Below are 22859 nucleotides of genomic sequence, written 5' to 3'. Positions count from 1 at the left end.
AGTGATGACAGGCCACTTTTTCCCCCTGGGGTTGTCAGTATTTTCAGTAAATACTGATTATAAGTCAGTCATTTGTTGCTACAAAACATATCCATTTCTTTTTAAAGGCCACAAGTGGCCACAGTTTGCCCTGTGAGCCCTGCAGTAGTGACTCACAAGCTCAGAACTATTTAAAGGTCACAGCATTTCTCTGGATGATGCACCCTGGCAGTTCAGGGAAATTTACTATTCCAATGGATGTAGAACTGGAAAATTACCGGTATTTATTTTCTGCAGAAGAACTACAGCTCCACACTGCGCGGTGTCCCTCCAGCACTAAAAAACGGAATAATCGGTGAGCAGGAGTTCCTTCCAAGAAGAAACTCTCTGATACTAAAACTGAAGCCGAACTTTTTCCAGCCAGTGGAGGGGCAGAGCCACAATATGGAGCAGTACTTCAGAGACTGGTTTGCAAAGCCCGTTGATTTGCACGGAGTCATTCTGCCCAATCTCTCTGGAACACAAATAAAACTGTGGAAACTCTGCTACTTCCGCTGGGTTCCTGAGGTCCAGATCAACCACGGCGGCTCCATCACCGCTTTCCACAGAGTTTCTTTGCTGGCAGACGAGGTGGACATGTTAAACCGCAGCCTGCGGCAGTACAAGAGCAACTCCTCCCTGCAAGGCCCCTGCTCGGAACTGGATCAAAGCAGGATGTACTTCAGAGCTAATGGTTTAAATGACACCTCTGGTGCCCCAGACTTTCTCTCCTCCTCCTTCCCATTTTCTCCTGTAGGGAACCTATGCAGACGGAGCATTCTGGGAACACCTTTAAGCAAATTTTTAAGTGGTGCCAAAATCTGGCTATCCACCGAGACGCTTGCAAATGAAGACTGAGGTGATGTGGAGGTTTAAAGGTTTAGGGAGAATACTGCATATCATTTTGTCTTTTCTAACTTAACACTGCTAAATGCGGCGTTGAAAGCTGTAATAATTTTTATATACAAACATTATGTAAGATTTGCACAAATATTTAAAAGCAAGGCAAGTCATGCTTCAAATCGCACAATTTTGTCTTCAGTAGTTCTCATCCGCTGGGGCTTCTGCTCCCCAACTCCTCCTGTTCTTGGGGGTTTGGCTCATTACAAGTGATAGAGCATTTCATCAGCTAATTGAAAGGCTTGGTGTGGTCATTAATGAGGGTTCTGCTTCAAATACTTTTGTTTTCCCAGATAGTGACTGAAGTGACCCTTTGATAGAACAGCTTGGAAAGCCAAAGTAGTGCAGTGGAGATGAACTGACAGCTGAAATCTGGGATTATACTATTTTATCAGACTGCCTCTTCAGGAGTAATACTTACATGCATAGATACAAACATACTAATGTTCCATGACTTACCACTGTACATATGTGCTAATGCAGTGTATCCATGGAAGGGGTTGTTCCCTTTTCTTGCTCTCCCCAAAATGTGTTCATTAACAATTAGTCAGATTTGTGCTCTTTGTCATGAGCTTGACTTTAGACTATAGAAATCCACATCAGGACAATGCACTGTTAACCTTAAAACATTTACTGTAGATACGGTATTGCAGTAGCTTTAGAAGTGCCTTTCATTGGGAGAAAACAGTAGCAGGATTACTCTAATGCAGCTGACACCCCCCCCCAACTTTTTAAAGCAGATTGTTGTGGCAAGTTCTTGTTCCATCCCCTGCTTCCCCCTCTCCATTTCTGGAAACAACAGGCATCCAGAAGAAACAGCAGGTATTCCCTCTTTAAGGTTAAGCTTGTTTTTAAGTCCCACAGGATCCTCACCTTTTTATAAGGGCACCTTAATTACTCAGCATTATATCCCTGCACAGATCCCGATCCCTGCCAACCCTCTCCTCATTTTTTTGTAGGATGAAGTAGCTTTCATCAGAACTCCTACTTGAGCCCTGCTGGAGGAGGTCTGGCTCCATATTGCCAGTTCCACGAGGGGTGCAGGTGCTGCAGTCACTGGTAGGCAGGTGCTGCAAGAAGAGCAGGGAGCGGTGCCTTCTTTCTGCAGACGTGCACATCCATAGGGACAGTGCAATGCACAAGCACTGCCTGAGGGAATTGCATCCAGTAGCCTCTGTCTGCTTAATGCAGCAGCCTCCTCATTGTTCTGAAACCTTTTTAAATGATAGCTCTCCCTGGATGCTGTGCCACAAAAGGACTTGAGTTTCACAGGGAGAAAGGCAGGAGCGTGAAGAATTCCAGGAGGGTGGAGAAATAGTGATGTGTCATTCTTGTAGGTTAAGGCTCCTGTCAGCTGCCTTCTCTGAACAGCAAGGTCATATTTTATATTAAATTATTTCTATGTAAAACACCAACACTGTTGAACTGATCCTGAGCCTCTATCCAGGTGTAGCCTTACCAGTTAAGGCACCAAAGGCCTTATATGATGGACTCAAAGCTGTTCTCAGTTTTCTCAGTGGGGAAAAAAGAAGGCTGCAGGATGGGAGTACACAGGATGGGAATACGCAGTGTATTTGAGTTTAAAAAAAGGGAAGGGGATAGGATTTGGAGGTCTTTGTTTGTAAAACCAAACTGATCTTCAGCACAGCTTAAATCACAAAGTGGGGTTTGGCTCCCAGGCTGTTCCCTGTCCAAGGCTGTGCTGTGCTCACACTGCTGGGGTTGGAGAGGGAAGCAAGGCAGGGCTGGTGCAAAGGTGAACAATGTCAGGGGAGTGGGCTGCTTTTTTTACCTAGCCAACCTTCCAAACCCTGTTCCTATGCAAAGAAGCTGGTGTGTGTGTGTGTGCTGTGCACAACGTGGGCAGGCACAGGCTGTCGTGACACAATGCCAGGTGCTTCTGGGCAACTGTTTGTGAGGAAAAAACGTGCATCACCTCAATTGCCTAATTATGCTGCAAGATGAGCTGAGCGTGTTAAATGGTCCACAAACCAGTTGTGTTTATTTCCAAGCTTGCTGGAGCAGTCATCTCACTTGTTCATTATCAAAGGTTTGTATTAGTTTGCTTTTGCCATTCCTCTTTTCCCATTAGCTTACTGCTTTCCCTGGCCTGATACTTGACATAAAGACCTCAACCTGTGTGCTTAGTGTCTTTTGGTACCAATTTATTTTCTTTTAAAATGACAGTTAAAACTATAGTGTCTTTTTTTTTTCATTACTTAAAGATGTAACTTCTTTGGTTTAAAGGTACCAAAAATGTGTAAATACATTACTCCACAAAAGCAGCTGGTGGAATTAAAAAAAATGTTCAGGCTAGTACCCTTTGGGGGGAAAAATGGGTACTATATTTAAACAGAATTGTCTTTTATAAGGAGATTTCAGACATTTTTACATTTCAGTTCTAAAATGTGTACAGATGCTGCAGAGGGTCTTTGTATTTTATATATATAGCATGGGAGAGGGTTAAAAATAATATGCCTTTATAATAAACAAAACCTGTCAAAATACCTATTTGCCAAACAGACTTAAAAAGAAATTTTATAACATTCCAAAAAGGGAGTTAGGTAAGCAGAGGCTGAGAGGGGGCACCTCCTGCAGAGAAGAAGGGAAGAGATCCACCTTTCCCTAGACTTGAAGACGAGGTTCTGCTTCCTTGTGTGGCTCAGCCTTGCTGAGGAGTCTGAGCAACTGCTGTGTCTGTGGGAGTGAATGTGTGCCTGTGGATGCTGCTGCTTCGTCTGAGTTAAACAGCTGAATCCTTTCTGATATACTTTTGAAAGACAGGTACCAAGTGTAAATTTTGAAATATTCTCCACTCTGCACAGTTGCCTTATCAAGTCAGTAGGGACTGTTCTGAATATCTTTAATAACTTCCAAAAGCAATTTTGTGGTGTGAGTATGTATCTTTAACTTCTGTGTACAGAATACTGACATGCAAGTATGTATATATATGTCTGTGTATATATATGTACACATATCTCCCAGATTTTCGTTTCTGTTCACCATTTAAAACAAGATACTGTTAACGCCATTCTCATGTTGCAAGAGTAGAAAAGCTACCAAGCAGCTCATCCTTTTGTGTTTGTAGAAAATGTGCATTACTGCAGCTGTTCCTGGCGGAGTCATGACTTTGTACCACACATGGGGAGCTCCGTGGCTGCTCCTGTGGCTGCTGACCCCCAGTGCAGCAGCCAGGGCTCAGTGCAGGGCTGTGACTATGGTGGCACCTCAGCCTCCAGGTGCTACCCTGTGCCACACATGTCCTGCCTCCAGAAATGCACTGAGAACTGAGTGTGTGTGTGTGTCTGCCCAGGCCTGCACGTGTGCTTTGTGTGCACCTGCCTGCAACCACTCTGGTCAGTTAACTGCCTTGTGTTTTAATGAAAATGTAGCAAGCTGGGCAAATGTTTTGGCTTATTCTCAGATGGAAATATATTAAAACCAAAAAAAAAAAATCTAACATATATTTAAGCAAAAGATGAAATCTTAAATTTGCCTCTAACCAAGAGACAGAAATCTGTACCTCAAATTGCTCTAGGCAGTAGGTTTCTAATGCTGTTGCTGTGATGGTTTACAGTTCACCATTTCAACTGAAACTAAAACCTTTGTGCCTGATAATGATTTCCTGAGTAAAGTAGCAGTGGCAGAAAGATTATAAAATCCTAATGCTGAGTTGTGAATGTGAAGTAAATTAGAGTCAATAAAAGTTTGTACCTTTCCACAGTGAACTTCAGGTGGTTTTCTTTGACTTCCCCTAACAAAAAAAAAAAAATTGTATGTGTGTGGTTTTTTCCAAGAATAGCATGGACACTGTGCTATAGAAAGATGATTAATAAAAATGATGTGCAAATTACCTTTTTTCTGGCTATATTTTATTACAGTGTCTTCAGTTTGCGTGGTAATCAGAATTTCTGATAGCAGGAAACTTACTCAATATGAGAATGAAGACTCCAGAGAAAAGATGTTGGCTGTGTGTTAAAATTAAGAGAAACCCACGGGATTTTAATGTCTTAAAAGGGAATTCATCTTTTTAATTCCAATTGACTAACATATTTCTGAACGAGCAAACACATCAATTTATGTGGGGCAGAACTGACTATATTGAGTGTGGTCATCTTGGCACTGACCAACTCCTGTCTACTACCAGAAATATTTCCCTTTATACAGGTACTACAGATACAGCAGAAGGGGCTGTTAAATAAATTAGCCTTTCATACACAGCAGCACATTAGAACAGCATTAAAGCTTTATGCCCTACTCTGCCATCAGTGAACACCTGTATTTGTTTATGTACAAGTGCAAAATTCAAATACATAGTAGTAAGTGGGGACAGGCAGAGAACCACACTGGTCCTGACAATCCTGTCAAGGGGCTGAACTCACACCTTGCGAGGAGACCTGCCCAACATAATGAATCTGGGCCACACAGGCACCACAGAAATGAGCAGGACCTGATGTCCCAGATTCTGTATTGTAGAGATGTTCTCAGGGGGTACCAATGTGAAAGCAGCTCTTCCTCCTCACTGGGCAAACCCCCCAGATTACCTCAGAGAAGAAGTTAGGAATTGGGGAGGGAAGAGAAGGGCTCTGTTCTTCTGAATACAAAGTGACACGCAGTAAATCATACAGTCTTCTCTAATTATGTTTTAGAATGTTTTGTGCTAAAAGGACTACAGTAATGTTCCAAGAAACTAAAATTTTAGAAGAAACTATTTTTAATAAGCAGCAGCAGCAGCCAGTGGTGTGTGTGCTGCCTGTTCCTTTAAGAACACCTGAGCTACCCACATGATCCAACCTCTGTCAGCTGAGGCGTTTGCTCTTGCCTCCGACGTCCTGCACGTGACAAACCTCCACTGCAGCCCCCAGCTTGTGCAGCTCGCTCAGCCACAGCATCTGTTTAGGAGACAGGCGGTCGTTGGGGCCCTTCACCTCCACCAGCTACAAGGAAAGGGGGATGGTTAGGAGTGTGCCCACGGAGGAACTGAAGGATCATTAGCTCCCAGAGAAGAAGTATTTTTTTTATGGCTGTTATTTGTGACAAAAATGATAAAAGATGTTAGCACAATGGAAGGTCCAGTGGATGCTGAATTCTTACCCCATATTTCAAAATTTAACTGTAAGAATGAAATTTTATATAGCAAATATCCACCAAAACACAGACAGAGGCCCTGGTGAATGAAGACCTCTCATACTGAAAAATCAATTGTCTGCACCCTCACCTGCTCCAACTGATACTGACAGCAACTTAGGTGTTCTAGAGAACTAATTTCTGCTATTAGCTCTGTATCATAAACACATAACAAGTTGCTCCAACAGATGAGGTGTCCAGTAGTCTTCTAGTAGCTATTTCCCTACCATGCAAGGCACCATCCATGACTATTTACTAAATTTCTGTAGCAGACACTGACACAGTTGTAGACTCAAATAGTCCAGATTTTGTCTAAGTGGTGCCAGTAGAACCCCTTGCCACCAACAGTCAGAATGTGTGTGGCTGATTGGTAACAGGTGCTTTACATTACATTTAATCAAAGACCTTTTCTACACCAACCTTAGCCAGGGTTGATAGTTGCTGGCTCTCCCTACGCCCATTAAAGCTCCAGCACAGCTGCTGGAGGAGCAGATAATCACCCACTGCTCCGTGGGAGCTGGGCAGCTGAGCTGTAGCTCTGACTCCACCACCACAACAGGAAATTACAGTTTGTGTGGGCTGACAAGTGCAAGGTTTTACACGAGGGGAGGTAACTGAGCTCTGAGTATTCCCGTGCTCCCCACACACCTTGAAGTGCTGGCTGTGGGAGCGCCACACGAGCAGGTCGGGCAGCCCCCCCCGGCAGTGCCGCAGGTCCCTGGACAGCCGCCGGAAAACACCGCTCAGGAACGTTCCTCCAAGGCAAGAGACCAGGCTCTGCAACAGAAGGTTTGGTAGTTGGGGTTGGTTTTAATTTCCTGCAGAACCATTTCCCAACCCTCACAAGAATATTGGATGGCCCAGCTCAGTTCTTTGTTTAGTCTCGCATAACAAGAAACATTAACTAGATGTTTTCTACATTAATTTTCCTGCTGTGTTCCCAGCTACTGTTGCAGGAAAAGTGACCATATGAGAATATTGTAACAGTACCTGTCCAGGGGCTTCAACAAAAGTCTCCCTAATCCTAATTCTTCCCTCCCACCACTCTTGATCTGCCATGGTTCCATACCTCAATACAATCTGTGAGCACACTAGGGCCAGATGTAGTAGCTGAATGTCAAGCCTAATTGGGGTGCCCATGCTGGACAACACTTACTTACCTGGACTTGTGTGAGGGAAATAAAACGTCCCCAGTTAACCAGGGCTGCTGTTTTTCCCTCCTGACTGGTCCAGACATCAGCAACCAACTTTGCCAGTGTCTCAGAGGAAGCGGTGTGAAGCTGCTGGAGTCTGGCCTCTATGACAGCCCTCCTGTTCTCATAGAAGCTGTCAGTGTATAAATCCAGGGGGTATGTCTGGATGAAAAGGTAAATACAGCTCTGAGGAACTGCCAGCAGAGTAGCTATTCCCAGAATGACAATGTCCTACTTCATATTTTTCTTAACTAAAAAGTCACTCAAACATTGAGCTGATTTATCTTGAACATGCCCACCACATAAATATTTATTAACTAGGAAACATTTGTATATGTTTTAACACCCAATGCCAGTGCAACAAACACTGGCCACATCTCGGCCTCTGCTCTGTTGTTTTGAACTCTAGACAGAGGTTTCCTTTAACAAAGAATTCTGTGCATTCCCAGCACTCTGTGCAGTAACGTTCCAGGTGGGATCAAGACTGCTCAGGCACAGTGAGCCGTTTGAGGTGAAAGAACAAAGCTGTGATGAAGCTGGGGCTTCATCCTCCAGCACCCACAGGAAGAGCCCCAGACAGTGCTGAACACTCAGGGTGTAAAAAGCCCCTGCAGCAATTCAGCTTTGACTGCTGCTGAACAGGCAGGGCCCAAGAGCCACGGCAGCTTCCCAAAAGCAAGTGCAGAGTGCTTAGGAAACAGCCTTACAAAAATGGCTGCCACACATAATCCCAGGAAAATACAGCCTAGGAACGACCGAGAACCAGGTGTGAGCTGTCAGCTCAGCATTGTTTATGCCTGAGGATCATGATAGCTTTGCTCTGCATTAATAAGGACAACAAGAAGAGCTATTTGTATGAATTCCATTTCACAGTTTTGTATGGCCTTTGGAGTTACAGCTGTCCCCTTTCCGTCCTCCCTGTGAGCCTGGTGGTTTTCAGCTCAGCCACAAGGACTTCTGCTTCAGATGGTGAAGAAAAATAAAGCCACAAGACCACCTGGAATTATTGACCTTAGGGTGTTACAGGGAGTTGTTGGAGAGGGCTGTGTAATGTTGTTTGCTTGCTTCTTTGTCAAAAACGAGGGATGATCCCAAAAAAATGGTGGAGTGAGGTGGGTAGGGGTGTTAACAAACCCTAGTTTAAAAATAAGGCTACTGAAAAGAAACAGACTATTTTTTTTTCCAATGGAATACGTCATCTTCCAACAAGAGGAACAAGGCTGTGGCATAGCAGTATTTCTCCACTGACTATAAAGGACGCCCAGTGAGCTCAGCTACAGGACACAAGCATTTAGCCAGAGCAATCCCACCCTCTCTGACTGTGAATCCAGCCTGACACAACAACTGGTTACTGAGGGGGCCCTTGGTAATAAACCAAATGTAACAAATAATAAAATGAAGGGAACACCAAGGTGTGTCTGGAAAGTCCCTCAGAATAAAATGTTAATCTAATCCCAAGTAAGATTTTAACATGGTTACTGAATCTACAGCAATGGGCAAATAAATTAACCAAAGAAAGCCTTTCAAAATTACCTGATAGGAATTTCTGAACACGTCAGGTATGTCATCCATGAAAATGATATCCCACATTAGAATCCCATACAGTGTAATAAACGTTGAGCCTTCCCCATGAATACCTAAAGGGCAGATTTAATAAAAATGGAAACATTAATTTCTACAGCAATGTCATATGAAGAGGTACTGAGCCATCACAACCCAAAGCAGAAACATGCCATGTTCAGGTTCATGGCCAGCTGGTGTCAGCACACATTCTCACTGCAGCTGCAAATGCAGTTCATTCCTGCCCCATTCCCCTAGCCTGCTGCTCCCAGGCCAGGGAACTTCGGCTGCAGCACAGCTTCCATCCCTGCCCTGGCTCCCACAAGGCTTACTGGGCTAACTCTGACAAATTTTAAATATACTTTTTTAACATTAAAAAAAATACAATATGGATAATAAATATATATTAAAAACATGATATATATTTATAGTATATAATTACATCTTGTCTATCGTATCAAACATTATTCTATATAGCTGTTCTATTTTATTGTAAATATTATATATTATGCCTTATATATGTAAACATATTTTATATGTAAATACATATGTGTTCATGCATGTATACATGTGCCCCCATATGTGTATATATATTCATGCACACATATGAGCATGTCAAAACAACACGTCAAGGACACCAAGGAGAGCTTCTTCAAATACCGCAACACCAAAAGGAAAACTCAGGCTAATGTGGGCCTGCAGCTAAATGGAGGGGGGGCCTGGCAACAGGGGACACAGAGGGCAGGGTTCTGGAACACCTTCCTTGCATTGGTCTTCACTGCCAAGACCAGCTCTCAGGGATCTCTGACCCAGGAGACCTGGGGAAAGGAATTTGGAAGACCTTTCCTTGGTTCAGGAGGACTGCCTTAGAGAACACAAGGGCAAACGTGACATCCACGAGTCCATGGGCCCTGAGGGATGCACCCAGAGCAGGCAGACACCATGGTGAGGCTACTCACCATCATCTTTGGAAGGTGGTGCCCATCAGGAGAGGTGCCAGAAGAAAGCAAATGTCACCCCATTCTTCAGAAAGGGAAAGGAGGACCCAGGGAACTCCTGGCCAGTCAGGCCTCACCTCAGCCCCCGGAAAGCTGACAGAGTGCCTCATTCTGGGAGCCATCTCTATCACATGGATGACAAGAAGGTGATCGCGAGTGGTCAGCATGGATTCACTACAGCTAAACAACGCCTGATGAACGTGACTGCCTTGTACAGTCAAGTGCTGTGCACTGAACAGGCTGCCAGAGAGGCTGTGGAGTCTCCCTCACTGGAGCTATTCCACAGCAATCCTGTGCCATGTGCTCTGGAATGGCTCTGCTTGAGCAGGGTTGGACCACATGACCCCACTGTGGGTCCTTCCAACCTTAACCATTCTGTGTTTCTATGACTCTGTGAACATTTCTATGTATATGTATGAACATACATATTCATGCGAACATAGGGAGACATATAGATGTATGAATATATATATGTATATAAATGCAAACACAAGGAAACACTTTTTCACTGTGAAGGTGATGAAGCACTGGCACAGGCTGCCCAGAGAGGCTGTGGAGTTACCCTCCTTGGGGATACTGTAAAGCTGGACATGTTCTGGAAGAGTGGGCTCTTGAGCTGAGGGTTGGACAAGATGACCCCCAGAGCTCTCTGTCAACTTCAGCCACTCTGTGATCTTTGTTTGTTGTTAGTCTGTTAGTACAATATATTATCTATAGTAGTGTAAGCATCATTACGTCGTACATACACATCCCAGAATGTATACGTTATTATACACTATGTAATGAATAGTATTGTGTGTATATATATATATGTATTATACATGCATGATACCTCATACATATGAGGGGGAGCGTGTATGTGTTGGGGTGTGTGCATGGAGCTGGAATGGGAATTCTGGATCATCACTAAATCACACATGGCCACTGCGTGCTCAGAACTGTATGGAGCCAAGAAGACTAATGGTGAGTGGGTGGGAGTGAGGAACTGAGTGGGGATTTCAGCACAATTCTCCCAAATTCTAAACATTGTCCCCTCCCTATTTACCCTTTTCTGACATAGCCACTTTTGCTCCAACAGTATTTGGGAACATATCAGTAAAATAAAACTATATTAAAATATATATTTTATAGAAAGATACAAATTTTACCTTTAAAAATAACCTGCCTACCTTTTTGTATTTCACTTTTTTCCTGTAAAACAGACCTATCTGTTCTTACTGGTCAATGGCTTTTCACAGCTACTAAGTTGTAAAAATACACAAACAACTACTAATAGAGTCTTTCCAAAAAATCCTGCAGTGTTGTGCTATTGGTATATACTGTTTTCATGGACATCTAGTACCAAAAATCAGTGGAGGTTTACATTTCCTTAGTGACACTCCCATAAATGATAATGCTAGCATTTTGCCTTCTTTGTTCAATGGTAAGAAAGACAAAATAAGTGATTTTCTGTGTAGATGAAGAAAAAACACTGGGGTTTTCCTAATACATTTCAAAACCACCTTTGGTAAATGAAGGCAGCAAATCATTAAAGGCCAGGAAGCAGGTCAGGTTGAAAATATACGTTAGAGCACTTTGGTAAGGAAACGATGTATTAGAGGTGCTTGGGAAGGAAACAGAATCTGGTGTAATGAAATCAGCTAAAACTGGTCTATTAAGCAAACTGATTAGTAAATAGTTTCTTTACTCCCACAGTTATTTCACTGTAAAATATCCCCAAACCAACAGCGCTGTTACCCTGATCGAAACCATTCCTCCTGTAATGAGTTAATGCCAGTTCCTCCACTGAGCACATGACAGTGGATACACTGCAGTCTTCTCCTCCTTCTCCATCACCAATATCCTCCACGAGAAACACAGATTTTCCCATTCCCATCTGAGGACACATCTTTCCACTGATTGTAACCTGAACATATGAAAACATTTGGTTACTTTGCATCATCATGTTAAAAAAGCTTTAGCCCAAAACCCCCTTTTCAGTTTTCTTAAAATCAGAACTAGATTTGTTTCCAAAAATCAACTGAATAAAACTTAACCTGCTATTCCTGTGAAATCATCCTGTTTAGCTTTCATAAACTGGCACATTTTTCAGAAAACAAATGTCTAGCAAAAATGCTGGGCAGATGGGAATGTAGCCTTTCTATATGCAGGACCAGGAGCTAAAATACAGAAGACTGAGGAGACTGAGAGAGGAAGTGCGGCTCTGCTCTGATTTTGTCCAGACAGAATTATCTTTACAATGGCATGGAAGATTTTTTAAAAATCCGTTCTAATATGATACAAGCGCACCACACTGAATACTTGCACAGCACATATTTAGAGCGTGTAACTCCCAAAAGTTCTGGAAAGAATGCTGGCATTTTTTTCAGCCATTATTCTAATGCTGACACTATGCTAAGGTTACTATCACTTTTTCTAGCACACAGAATGCTTGGCCTGCAGCCACCAGAGACAATGCACTGATCTGATCAGACTCTTCAGACAGAAAGGCTCTGAGGGCATTACTGATAAATTAGTGGAGTTTATGGCTGATCACACCCATAACACATATAAAGCAATGCAAATTAGATCAGTGTACAGCTGACTAACTTCAGACAAGAAGCTGACCAGTGTAGAAGCAATTGATTACAAAAGGCTTTTGTTTTAGAAACACATTTGTATTCCTTTTCCTGAAGCATGTCAGTCAGAGACTGGTGTACAAATGTAACAAGTCTCCCAGATTATTTTTCCTTGTCAGAAGTAAAAGGAGCTCACAAGTTGCTGCTCCCTTGCTTACATGTGTCACATCCTCCACAGTGAGGAGGGGCAGGTCCTGCAGCAGGCCCTGGAACTGCTTGCAGCTGGGGGAGTCTTTGATGCGCAGGGCGCGCTGGCACAGGGACAGGCGGTGACCGGTGCGCACGGCTGGGTCTGCCAGCCCTCTGCGGATGCAGCCAATGGCCTGGCAAAGAGCAAGGGGAAAAACAACAATTTACAGAGATCTCTGCACACCTCTCTGTTCAAGAGCAATTGACTGAAGGAGCACAAACATGTGAGTGTAAAAACGAGCATACAGGACAGGGCCACCTTGCCAACTGATGTAGTGGAGCTCTAACCAACGAGTAACATTTTGCAAGGAGGCTTCTGGATTCAAATTTACACTAGTACAGTAAAAAAAAGTCCTCTTCATTTCTACTAATCAGTATAAGATTAAAGAAGTGGATTAATTTTCCTAGGAGAAACTGGTTGTCTGACCTTGGGATTCCTACCAATATCTGCATTTTTAGGAGACTCTACTCCACTGTTCTTTCCATAAGAAATATTTTTTTAATGTTTTCAGACAATGCCTGCAGTGTTTCCAGCTTTCCAGCAGCAGTTGTGAAGATACCTTCTTAATGTTTTTCAAGTGCTGATGTAAATTCAGAGCCAGCCGATCCCACCATCTCCCTCTGCTGTCAGCACAGTACACATCCTGGGCCAGGAGGCTCTGCAGCTGCTGCACTGCTTCCTGTAGCAATGGGATTGTACCTTTATTAACTGGCTTACAAAACCAAGTTCAAGTTAGCTTGTCACTTCCCCTTCTAATTAATGAATACTACAGAAAGTTTGTCTCTGGACAATCCAAACCTACTTTTTACTCCATTACCCAATATACCTGTTTCTGACGCATATGCGTATCTTAAAAACACTAGAATAGAGACATTTTTTTGTAAACTTAAAGGTTAGCTGCCAAAAATACAGTATTTTTATCCTTTCTGTATTTCTCATTGTATATAAAAAATATCTAAGTGTTACTTGCTGCTTTTTTGCAGAGGTGAAGTCTTCAGAATAATCTGATTTGTTTTAACATGTAAATCAAAGGCCTTTGGAGATATTAGCCCCCAAGGGAGAGGCAGGGATTTCTGGAAGAATTCTCTTTCAAGATTTTTCTTATTTAAAAGCAATAGCCAAATCTAGTGAAACACAGGTATCTTTAAATAATGAAAGAAGCATATCTCAGCAATAGTCTTACGGTGTATTATATATGGTAAATCTTCAATGCATAAGCAGAAATCAAAAAAATTTAACTTTCTAGAGCAGCACAAAAAAAGGGCTCTTTTCCCTTAAAAGTAACTTGTTACTAGAACTGCAGCAAGGCCTGGCAAACATTACCACCATTTTCCAGCCATATCAGAAATGTAAAACAATGTACAAAAATTTAAGCACATATTCCTATTCACTTCACCACTTTACCTTATACTTGTGAAGTCTCTGCAGAATTTCAACTCCTTGAGAAAGGATTCTTGTGTACACCCAGCCAACCGTGAAACGTCGCAGGTAATCAGGTAAAACTCTGTGATAGCTGAAAAATAAGAGCAGCTCAGATCCACTTTAAATTAATAAAATTCTTTTACTAAGAATACTTATATCTAAAGCACTTATAAAAATTAAATGCCTTATATATCCAAATTGATCTGAAATGAGTATCCCAGCTGCAAAGTCAAGAACCCAAAGGTAAGGCAATAGTTTGGCTTAGGGAGCAGCACTTGCACAGCGTATTTTAGTTTCAACACCAGTGAAATTATCAGTTAATCAGTTTTACAACAGATGCAAAACAGTAACTTATTAGATCATATTTTGTTACCAACTTATTCTCATAAACCAGAAGTTGAACTTCAGAAACAAAGCTGGATAAAAGAAGAAGTCTAGAACAGGAATTTCCTGCCATAAAAGAAGACTAACATCTTTTCAGTAGGCACCTCTGTGTTTCAGGACAAAGTCTTTTAAATGTCTTATTCAAATCAAAATAGATTTTTCCACTGTCTTCAGTGTAAAATGGAACAGACCTCCCAATGACCCTCTATGAATATTATTTTAAATCAGTTCACATGGAACTGAATATCATGCCAAACATAAGGCTTTAACTTGTGGTGTATCATTAAGCCAGAAAACAAAATAATTAAAAGAAAAACTGATAAAGAACGCTTCATATCCAATACATGTTATTTCAGTTCTCAGATATTCAGTAACATTTCCTGAGCAACACCCACTTGGAAATCTCAAGACGTGAATAACCCAGCATGTTTTCCCATAACATTTGCAACATCCTTTTGTCCACAGTGAATTTTAATTTCTGCTTATTGCCATTTGTTTGAAAGTCATAAAAAATACTATGACAAGGGAAAAATAAGGCTGTTGTTCTCATGCACTGGCACATAGAACAGAACTGTTTTAGTGCTTTATCCATGCCTACCAACTCTTTCCCAAGATTTTATAAAAAAGGTCTTTTCATATAGTAACTTAAAAGCTAAACAAACAATCAGGAAGTTCCCAGCTTTCAAGAACATTAAAGTCTCTAGCTTTATCAGGCCTAAATAACATAAGCCTCTCTCAAAAGGAAAAGTACCCAAGGTAAGATAATACACTTAACAGTTTCCTGCAAACACGAGGCCAGTTTCCAGTTCACTACCTCAAAGAGGGATGATTCTTCAGTTCGCTCCAGGTTTCTTTAGCACACAAATACATCTGATTAGCTTCTTCCCAGTTCCCATTTACCATTGCAGCAGCTATATCATTTGACAGATGAACAGCAGTTGCATACCTGTAGTAAAAAACCACAACAATTTTATTAAGCTTAAAAAGCATCTACAGCTGAAAGAAATTCTTCCCTTCCAGTCTCCAAAGACATTAGAACATGTAGCCATCTTTATTCTTAATCTTGTAGGATTAGCAGAGTTTAAACTAGCAGGGTATGTGGTGTTTAAATTTCCTTAATACTAGAGAATATAATTTTTGTTTAGTTCCTAAGCAGCACAGCAAATGAAGAAACAGCTTTCATAAGATGATCATGAAGCAAATAAATATGCTATTTTGGCTCGAAATGCAAGCCACTGTGAATTACAAGTCCTACCTCAATACAAAATTGTATTTAAAATCATTGCAAAATTAACACTTCTACATATATAGATCTGGAATTCTACATTTGAATTCTTATTTGCCTGCACAAGTGCTGCAGTAAAGCTTTTCTAGAAATGAAGAGATTCCCAAGCTGCCAAAGCTCTCCTTACCTGATAAGATCCTCTCTGTCCTGGAAGACCTGTGTTTTCCTGTATACTGTGTAACTGGGGAACACCATATGCCCCATGTTAGCCCTAAGGACTGTGGAGAGCAGGCCTTGCCCAGCACTGCCAGCTTCTTCCTCTTCCAGTGACTCAGGTAGTGAAAACAGCAGCAGAATTCGAGAAAAGACAGCCCGAGGGCCTTTGCAGACCCTGACACATTTTCCAGCCAGGTCCTTCACCCTGGAAGGACAAATAAAATTATTATAACAAATGGTTTTTACCATCACTTTTAAAAACTAAAATAAACTGAATGAAGTATGAGAATAACTTTTTTTCAAGCCAATTAATGCATAAACTTGATTTTCCTTGAAAGTAGCAGAGAGACTATAGAGTCTAGTATTTACTTTGACTCACTGTGAATTGAAATATAAGGCTGCCCTTTTTTTTTAATAAATTTACTAAATGCATTCCTTCTTGAAAAGGCATCTAGATTTCAGTCATTTGAAGCACAACTTCCACTCACCTTCAAAATGTAAGCATTTACCTTTTTAAAATCACTGTCCCAACACCAGCCTGGCTCCTACTGAAGATCGAACGCTGCTTTGACAGCATCAGAAAATCATCCACAAGTTGCTGTTTCTGACCGTTTGGGTTTGGCAAGTGAAAGATCTTTGCCAGTGTTTTTAGCTCAGGGGCTGAAAGCAAATCCAACCCTTCACACAGGTCTTCCAATTCAGATTCTAAAAGTAAAATTATCCACATATATTCATTCTATGTTACACACATACAGTCAAGCAACAGCTCACAGTACATTCATACAACCTAGTACTAATCTAATGATTTGGGTTCTTCAAAAATGTATTATCAATGCTATCTGGTTCACCCTGAAATTCTTCTGGATCTTCTTCTGGACCTTTTCACAGGTCTGCTTTGAAGGAATGGAATAATCAGAAAAAGAACACCCTTTACAACTTCAAAACAACAGCAAAGATTAAAAAATCTGTTGACTTACAAAAAAAAAAATGCTGTTCAGAAAAACTGGTCTTCTCTATCATCTAATTTGCACTATCTGTATTTTCACAAGACCACTCATCTACCTGAAGCCTTTATTCTGCACCTCTATTCTCTTCCCAAGGCACGGACAAGCATGTAGTGCATTGAACTCTAACAAGACAAAACTGCAGATTTTATTTGTAGTATTTTAAAGGTTATTGATGCTGGCCTTACCTGTTTGTAGAAATCTGGCTTCAGCCAGTTCTTCAATTATTGGAGACAAATCCACACTTATCTCTTCATACTCTATTTTGTTCACCTTTAACCAGTTCAGCTTGCGTTGAAAAAGTCTCACATATAATTTCTGCCCACCAACTGCAAATTTATTTAAAACAGGGAAGGACAGAAAGAAGAGTAAATTCTCAACACAGTACTAGGCACAATCACCACCTTAACCAGAAAAATTACTTTGATGCAAGTAGTCTCTAAAACACATTTTAAATCTCCCCATGTTCTACAAGGAGACTTGATAAAATACCAGGACTTACCTTTCCAAGTAATTAATAAGTTTATTAGAATCTTTAAGTTTTGTAGGTGGAAAAGTATTACAACATATTTTGTAGGCAATGTACATTACTAAAATTCATTTTGACATGCTTACCCTTCAAGAAATATTTTGTTTTAAAGAAAAAGACAACTTCATTTTTCAATCCTGCATACTGTGGTGTTAAATAGGTCTTTTTGCTTTCTTAACCAGTCATTCAATAACCAAATATTTCATGCTGGGGAACAAAAGAAGCTGTAGTCTGACAGAATAATGTCGTAATCACAGAACACCTCTTTGTGCAGCATTCTTCAGATTCTTATTTTTCCAAAGATAAGCCTAATTTTACAAATATATCTACTGAAAACAATGAGAAAAAACCTCCTGATCATTTGATTTTATCAGGGAAATATTCTTTTAAAGTACCTTTTAAAAAGACTTTTTAAATACTAACGATGCTGAAATTCAACAAAATAGCTTATTAAATTTTAGCTGAAAATAGTCTAGCTATTGTTACTACATTCAACAACCTTCTGAATACTTCATTCAACTCCCATTAACTTCTAAATTTTTTACCCGTCTGCTGCTGCTGCTTAACTGAAACTGATCATTAATAAAAAGACACTGAAACACTAGCAGGCCTAGGTATACTTAAGAAATGGCAGATAAACATTAAAAGTTCATTTAACAATTCTCCTGTCCTTAGAAGGCTTTTTCAGTCTTTTCTTTAATAGAACTTTTCCAGGATCAATTCACTGACAGAACTACATTCAGACATATAAGTCTGTCATTTTCTCTGTGGGGTTATAACTCCTTTAAAGTCTGTCCCCAGTTTTTATCATTCTGGAGAAAGGAAAAGGGTTAACACATGGACATTCTTTCCCCACACCATGGAAGTGACCAAACTAGGGCTCCAATAATAATTTCATAATAAGCTTCATAAACTTACACTCACTCACATTATTCACTGAAGAATAGTAGACATTTCAGCAGAAAATAATTAAATACTGAAAATACCTATATTGAAGCAACCTCATAGTACTAAGCAGGTACTATGGGATTTTTTGTGTTATGATAACTGAAAGATGACACTTGCTTAGGTAGAAACTTCTAATGTGGGACAGATAATTCATCTACCTGAGCTTTTAAAGTATCCTGCCTGGTATTTCTTGAAGGCAACGACATCCATCTGTCAGTTGTCCAGGATTTGTTATCTACTGACTTAGTGCTATCCTCTCACTTCTCACAGCTCAATTGCTGCATCTTTCCTACCCTGCAAAGAGAGATTTTTTATCTGTGATCCTCACATCCAGTGATTATCAGCACCACTTTGCAGTAATTCTTTCTGTATTCCCAAGTCCCGTGAGAGGGGAATTCTGGAATCACACTACTGAAAGAGAAACAAGCAGTTCTTTTATTTAACATAACAAGCTCCTGTTACTGATCAGTGTTGTTCACATCCAGGGAAGTGTGGATGCTAAAAAGCAGGAGGAGAGGAATTTTCCAGCTGCCTTTGCATTTTATGAAGTTTCTTTCTCATACAGCTAGCTGAGAAAAACAGTTGCTGAAGCACTTTGTGAAGTTTTTCTTTCTCATGCTTTAGCTGAGAAACAGTGAAAGATGGTTTTGTAAACTATTACTATATCTTGCACCTGGGTTTGTTTTCCAGCCTTGATTTGGTACTCTGGAAAAAATATTTTGAATGGGTGTTGGAGAACCTCAGCCAATCCCTCTAGGGGGTGGCTGGTCAAGCGACCAATCATATCATGCTCACACATACAAAGATACATAACCTAGCGTGTAAATAATAAAATAATTCCCTTTTCTCCTTGGATTGGATTGTGTGGTTTCTCGCCGGTTCTCGGTAAAACAGTGACAGGGAAGGCAATGTGGAAATGGGGAAGGTATATGCTGAACATCTCTTTTAGTATTTGTCAAAGTAGCCAACGCCTGTATACACTACTGGCCTAACTGTGAGTTTATTCCTGGATCTATGGATGCAAATGATGTGCACCTACTGCTTGCCTCAGAGAGCCAGTAACAAGACCTTTGTTGCTTCCTTTCTTTATATATTCCCCTTTTAACTATCACAAGATAAACAAGGCATTACCAAGCTCCAAGATGTCACCACTGTAATATTCTCATGGCGTGGAGTGCACCAATGGGCTCTGCAGACCCCCCCCCCCGGTTTGGCTGCTTGTGCCCATGGCCAGCTCAGATCCATTAAGCTGTGCAAGCCAGGCTGCTGGGAGGGCTGTGTGAGGCTGTGTCCCCCATTCTCTCAGGAGCTGTACCTAACAACATTAGGAGAGTTTATTTACAGAAAGCCACTGAGGGGTATATCTCCTGAGAAAAAGGAGCTTCTTCCCTTAAGGAATTCATCAAATTAAATTATCAATTCATATAGCACTTCTCACATAAAACTATGTAACAATGCTCTCTACAAGAGGTAATGTGGAAATGCATTTTTTTAAAAAAGATACCTGATAATTTGTAGAACTTGGTTATAATGTTCAAATCCTGCTCATTAAATAGTCTGATGTCATCTTCATTCTCCAATACGGCTCGCAGCACTACTAAAAAATTCTGGAGGTAGTATGGGTGACCAGGAGAGCTGGGTACAGAGAGGACCTCATCTATTTTGTCTAGAATGTCCCCGGTGGAATCCTGAGATTCTACCTTTTCCACAGTTTCTAACGAAGTATGGTTCATTTCATTCTTAAAGTCTTCAAGCACTTCCACAGGAAGTATCTCTACATTGTCCCTGCTAAAGCAATTTTCTGTCCCACAGTTCACTTCTGTCTTTGAAGAAGGAGTAACTTTAGTGTGAGGCTGAGTCTCGACTTCCAAATTACTGGTTGGGTCTGCTGAAGTATGGATGGCTAGAGATGTTTCAAATTTATCAGGACTAAGAATCACACCTTCGGACCTGCTTTCTGCTTTGGTGCTCCTTGTATCAGATGGGAACCTTTTGTCATTACTGTTACCAGCCAGTAAAGGTACCTGAACCATATCCACAAGGTCGTCTTGATTACATTTGTTTATTTCGTTTTGAAATTCAGGCTCCCTCTTTGAAAAATTTTGTTCCTGGTGCTCTCCCTGAGAAGGCTGATTTTCTTTCTGAGAACTCTGCCCAGCATCAATCTCGTCGTCGTCGTGTGCTGCAGCACTTCTACAGCCACTGTGAACGGCTGGAGGCGAAGAGTTGATCTCTTCATACAAGACCTGTTTTCCTCCCTGGAGACAGCGTCTTCTGGACAGTTTTGAAGACAAGCTTCCCAAGGAGACTATTTTAACTGTCTGAGCCTGTGATTCATTGTTAACACTAGAGACTGAAGTATTATTGTTAAAATAAGGACTAGTCTGTTGTGCTGCACTCCCTCCTGCTTTCGATAAATTACTTTTGGAAGGACTTGTTTCTAGATTTAAGAGGTTTTTTGAAAAATATGAGCTGGAAGTAATGCTCAGATTTGCAGCTGGGGGACTCTTATTCCTAAAAGAATTCAGTGTAGCATCAATGGCACCAATCTCACCACAGTTTCTCTGACATGTTTCATCAATGTGCTTATTTATTCCGTATCTTGGCACCAATTGCCCACACATGGGACAGCTAATTTTGGCAGGGGGGACATTGTTAAAAAAGGAAGTAATAGAGGATGATGCTGAAGGTGTAGATGGTGTTCCTGTAGTTTCCACTTTTTTTGTTGTTTCTTTTTTCTTCTTATTTTTACTGAGTGACAAACTTATTTGGGATCTTTTGATTCCTGAAGACCTAGCTTCTGCCATTACAAAACTTCACAGCAATTACATCGCACAGACAAGTCAATTCAGGGCATATTTCTTTATTTTATAATACTTAAAAGACTTTTCTTGGCTTTTCCTTTCCCATCTGTAATCCTCTGACATGCCTTCAAGAAAAAAAAAATACATTGAATGAGTGGTCTTCTAAGGTACTAGATGCAACCAAGACGTATAGAAGTGGAGAAGTGAAGCAATCCTTAACTCACAATGCTACTGTCCTTTAGCTTGCCTCACCAGGCAGAGAAGCATACCACAAGCAAGCTGAGCACTGCAGGTGCCTTTAAATGGCACAATAAATGGAAAATTAACCTCAAGTCTGCATTTACATCAGCAAGTGAACCTGGAATTCAAATAGGCAAGTTCTCTAATATTCACAGAACAGTCAGGGTTGGAAGGCACCGCTGGAGATCATCCAGTCCAGCCCCCCTGCCCAGGCAGGGTCACCTGGAGCAGTTAACACAGAGAACGCCTCCAGGTGGGTTTGGAATGTCGCCAGAGAGGGAGACCACGACCTCCCTGAGCAGCTGATCCAGTGCTCTGCCACCCTCAGTGTGAAGTTCTTCCTCATGCTGAGGTGAAACTTCTTGTGTTTTAGTTTATGGCCATTGCTCCTCGTCCTGTCGCTGGGAACATTTTATCATTGTCTTGTCTGCTACTGAGAGACTATTTTCAGCGCCAAGCACTCATTTCCAGAGCACACCGGGCTGCCCTGCAGCCCTCACCCTCACGGCTGCTGTGCCTGCCCGAGCCCGTGGTGCGGCCGGGCTGAGCTCTGCCAGGGCCGCGGCGCCAGGCCGCTCTCCAGGTGTTCCGGACGGCGGGGCCCAGGTTCCCAAGTCATTCCTGGTGCTGCCATCCAAACGTGCCCGCCCTTTGCCGGCCTGCCCCGCTCCCGCCACCGCCCCTCCCCGCGCCTGGACCCCCCCTCGGCCAGCCGTGTCCCCGGGGACAGGAGCCCAGGCGGAGCCCCCCACAGCCCGCCCGGCCCGGCCCGCCTTTCCGCCCTTCCCCACGCACCGGCGCCGCAGCCGCGCGTCGCTCCCGGGGCCGTGCGGGCTCGGGCCGCGCCGTGAGGGGCCGGGCCGGGGCCGCCGCCGCTCCCCGCCCGCCGCCAGGGCCTGAGCAATGCAGCGCCGATGCCGGGCAGCGCGCTCTGCACGCTCCCTCACGCAGAGCGAGGGCTGTTGTAAACACCGTGCCCTCCTCAGATTTAGAATTTTCTTTTATGACAACGCGTGGAAAACAACTGAGGTGTACCGGGGCATAACAATCCTGTGCCATGCACTCTGGCATGACCCTGCTTGAGCAGGGAGGGTGGACCAGATGACCCAACTCTGGTCCCTTCCAACCCAAACCATTCTGGGATTCAGTCTAAGTTATTAGTCTAAGCCAGTTCCTAGCTCTGGGTTCCCACAGGCTTAAAAACCTTTTGTGTCCTCCCTCTCTCCCAATCATGATTTCAAAATATAATTTCTGTAATTTAAATGCCTAGGTACATCTTAAATTCTTCAATAAACGCAGTTACTCCTGCTAGAGATACAGAGCTATTACAACAGCAGATACAAAGCTATGGGCTATAGATTAAAGAGACTGTAGAGTCACAGCATATGTCAAGTATTGTACATGATTGTGTATCTGCCCACAACAAAAACCTTTCTTTTTGGAATAAATCAGAGGTCTATGGTAGAAAATATGAGTAAAATCT

The 22859-nt window shown here is 42.0% G+C and overlaps 2 protein-coding genes across 6 annotated transcripts in view; one reads left to right on the top strand and one right to left on the bottom strand.

The window, feature by feature from the left end:
* MTMR10 (myotubularin related protein 10) overlaps positions 1–4771 on the top strand; it is a 42347-nt gene extending 37576 nt beyond the window's left edge. For 4 of the 5 annotated variants that reach the window (XM_019280783.3, XM_019280784.2, XM_039557347.1 and 1 more), the window contains one exon: positions 277–876. In XM_019280783.3, the coding sequence (XP_019136328.1) occupies positions 277–876 (600 nt within the window). Of the gene's footprint in view, positions 1–276 lie in introns of all 5 variants that reach the window. The other variant, XM_039557346.1, reaches the window with a different exon arrangement.
* FAN1 (FANCD2 and FANCI associated nuclease 1) lies at positions 4632–22031 on the bottom strand. The gene is made up of 13 exons (XM_010390790.4): positions 19837–22031; positions 17044–17184; positions 16361–16556; positions 15823–16056; positions 15225–15356; positions 14009–14117; positions 13164–13283; positions 12573–12737; positions 11534–11702; positions 8772–8875; positions 7206–7400; positions 6694–6822; positions 4632–5855 (listed from the first exon to the last, which is right to left on the bottom strand). The coding sequence occupies exons 1-13, from the start codon at positions 21137–21139 to the stop codon at positions 5718–5720; spliced, it is 3135 nt and encodes a 1044-aa protein (XP_010389092.3). The 5' UTR covers positions 21140–22031; the 3' UTR covers positions 4632–5717.
* Positions 22032–22859: the final 828 nt, after the last annotated feature.

The sequence above is a fragment of the Corvus cornix genome, chromosome 10 (assembly GCF_000738735.6).
Source record: "Corvus cornix cornix isolate S_Up_H32 chromosome 10, ASM73873v5, whole genome shotgun sequence".
Taxonomy (NCBI): Eukaryota; Metazoa; Chordata; class Aves; order Passeriformes; family Corvidae; genus Corvus; species Corvus cornix.
The sequence above is the reverse complement of the archived record's forward strand: the minus strand, read 5'-3'. Positions and strand labels throughout refer to the sequence as shown.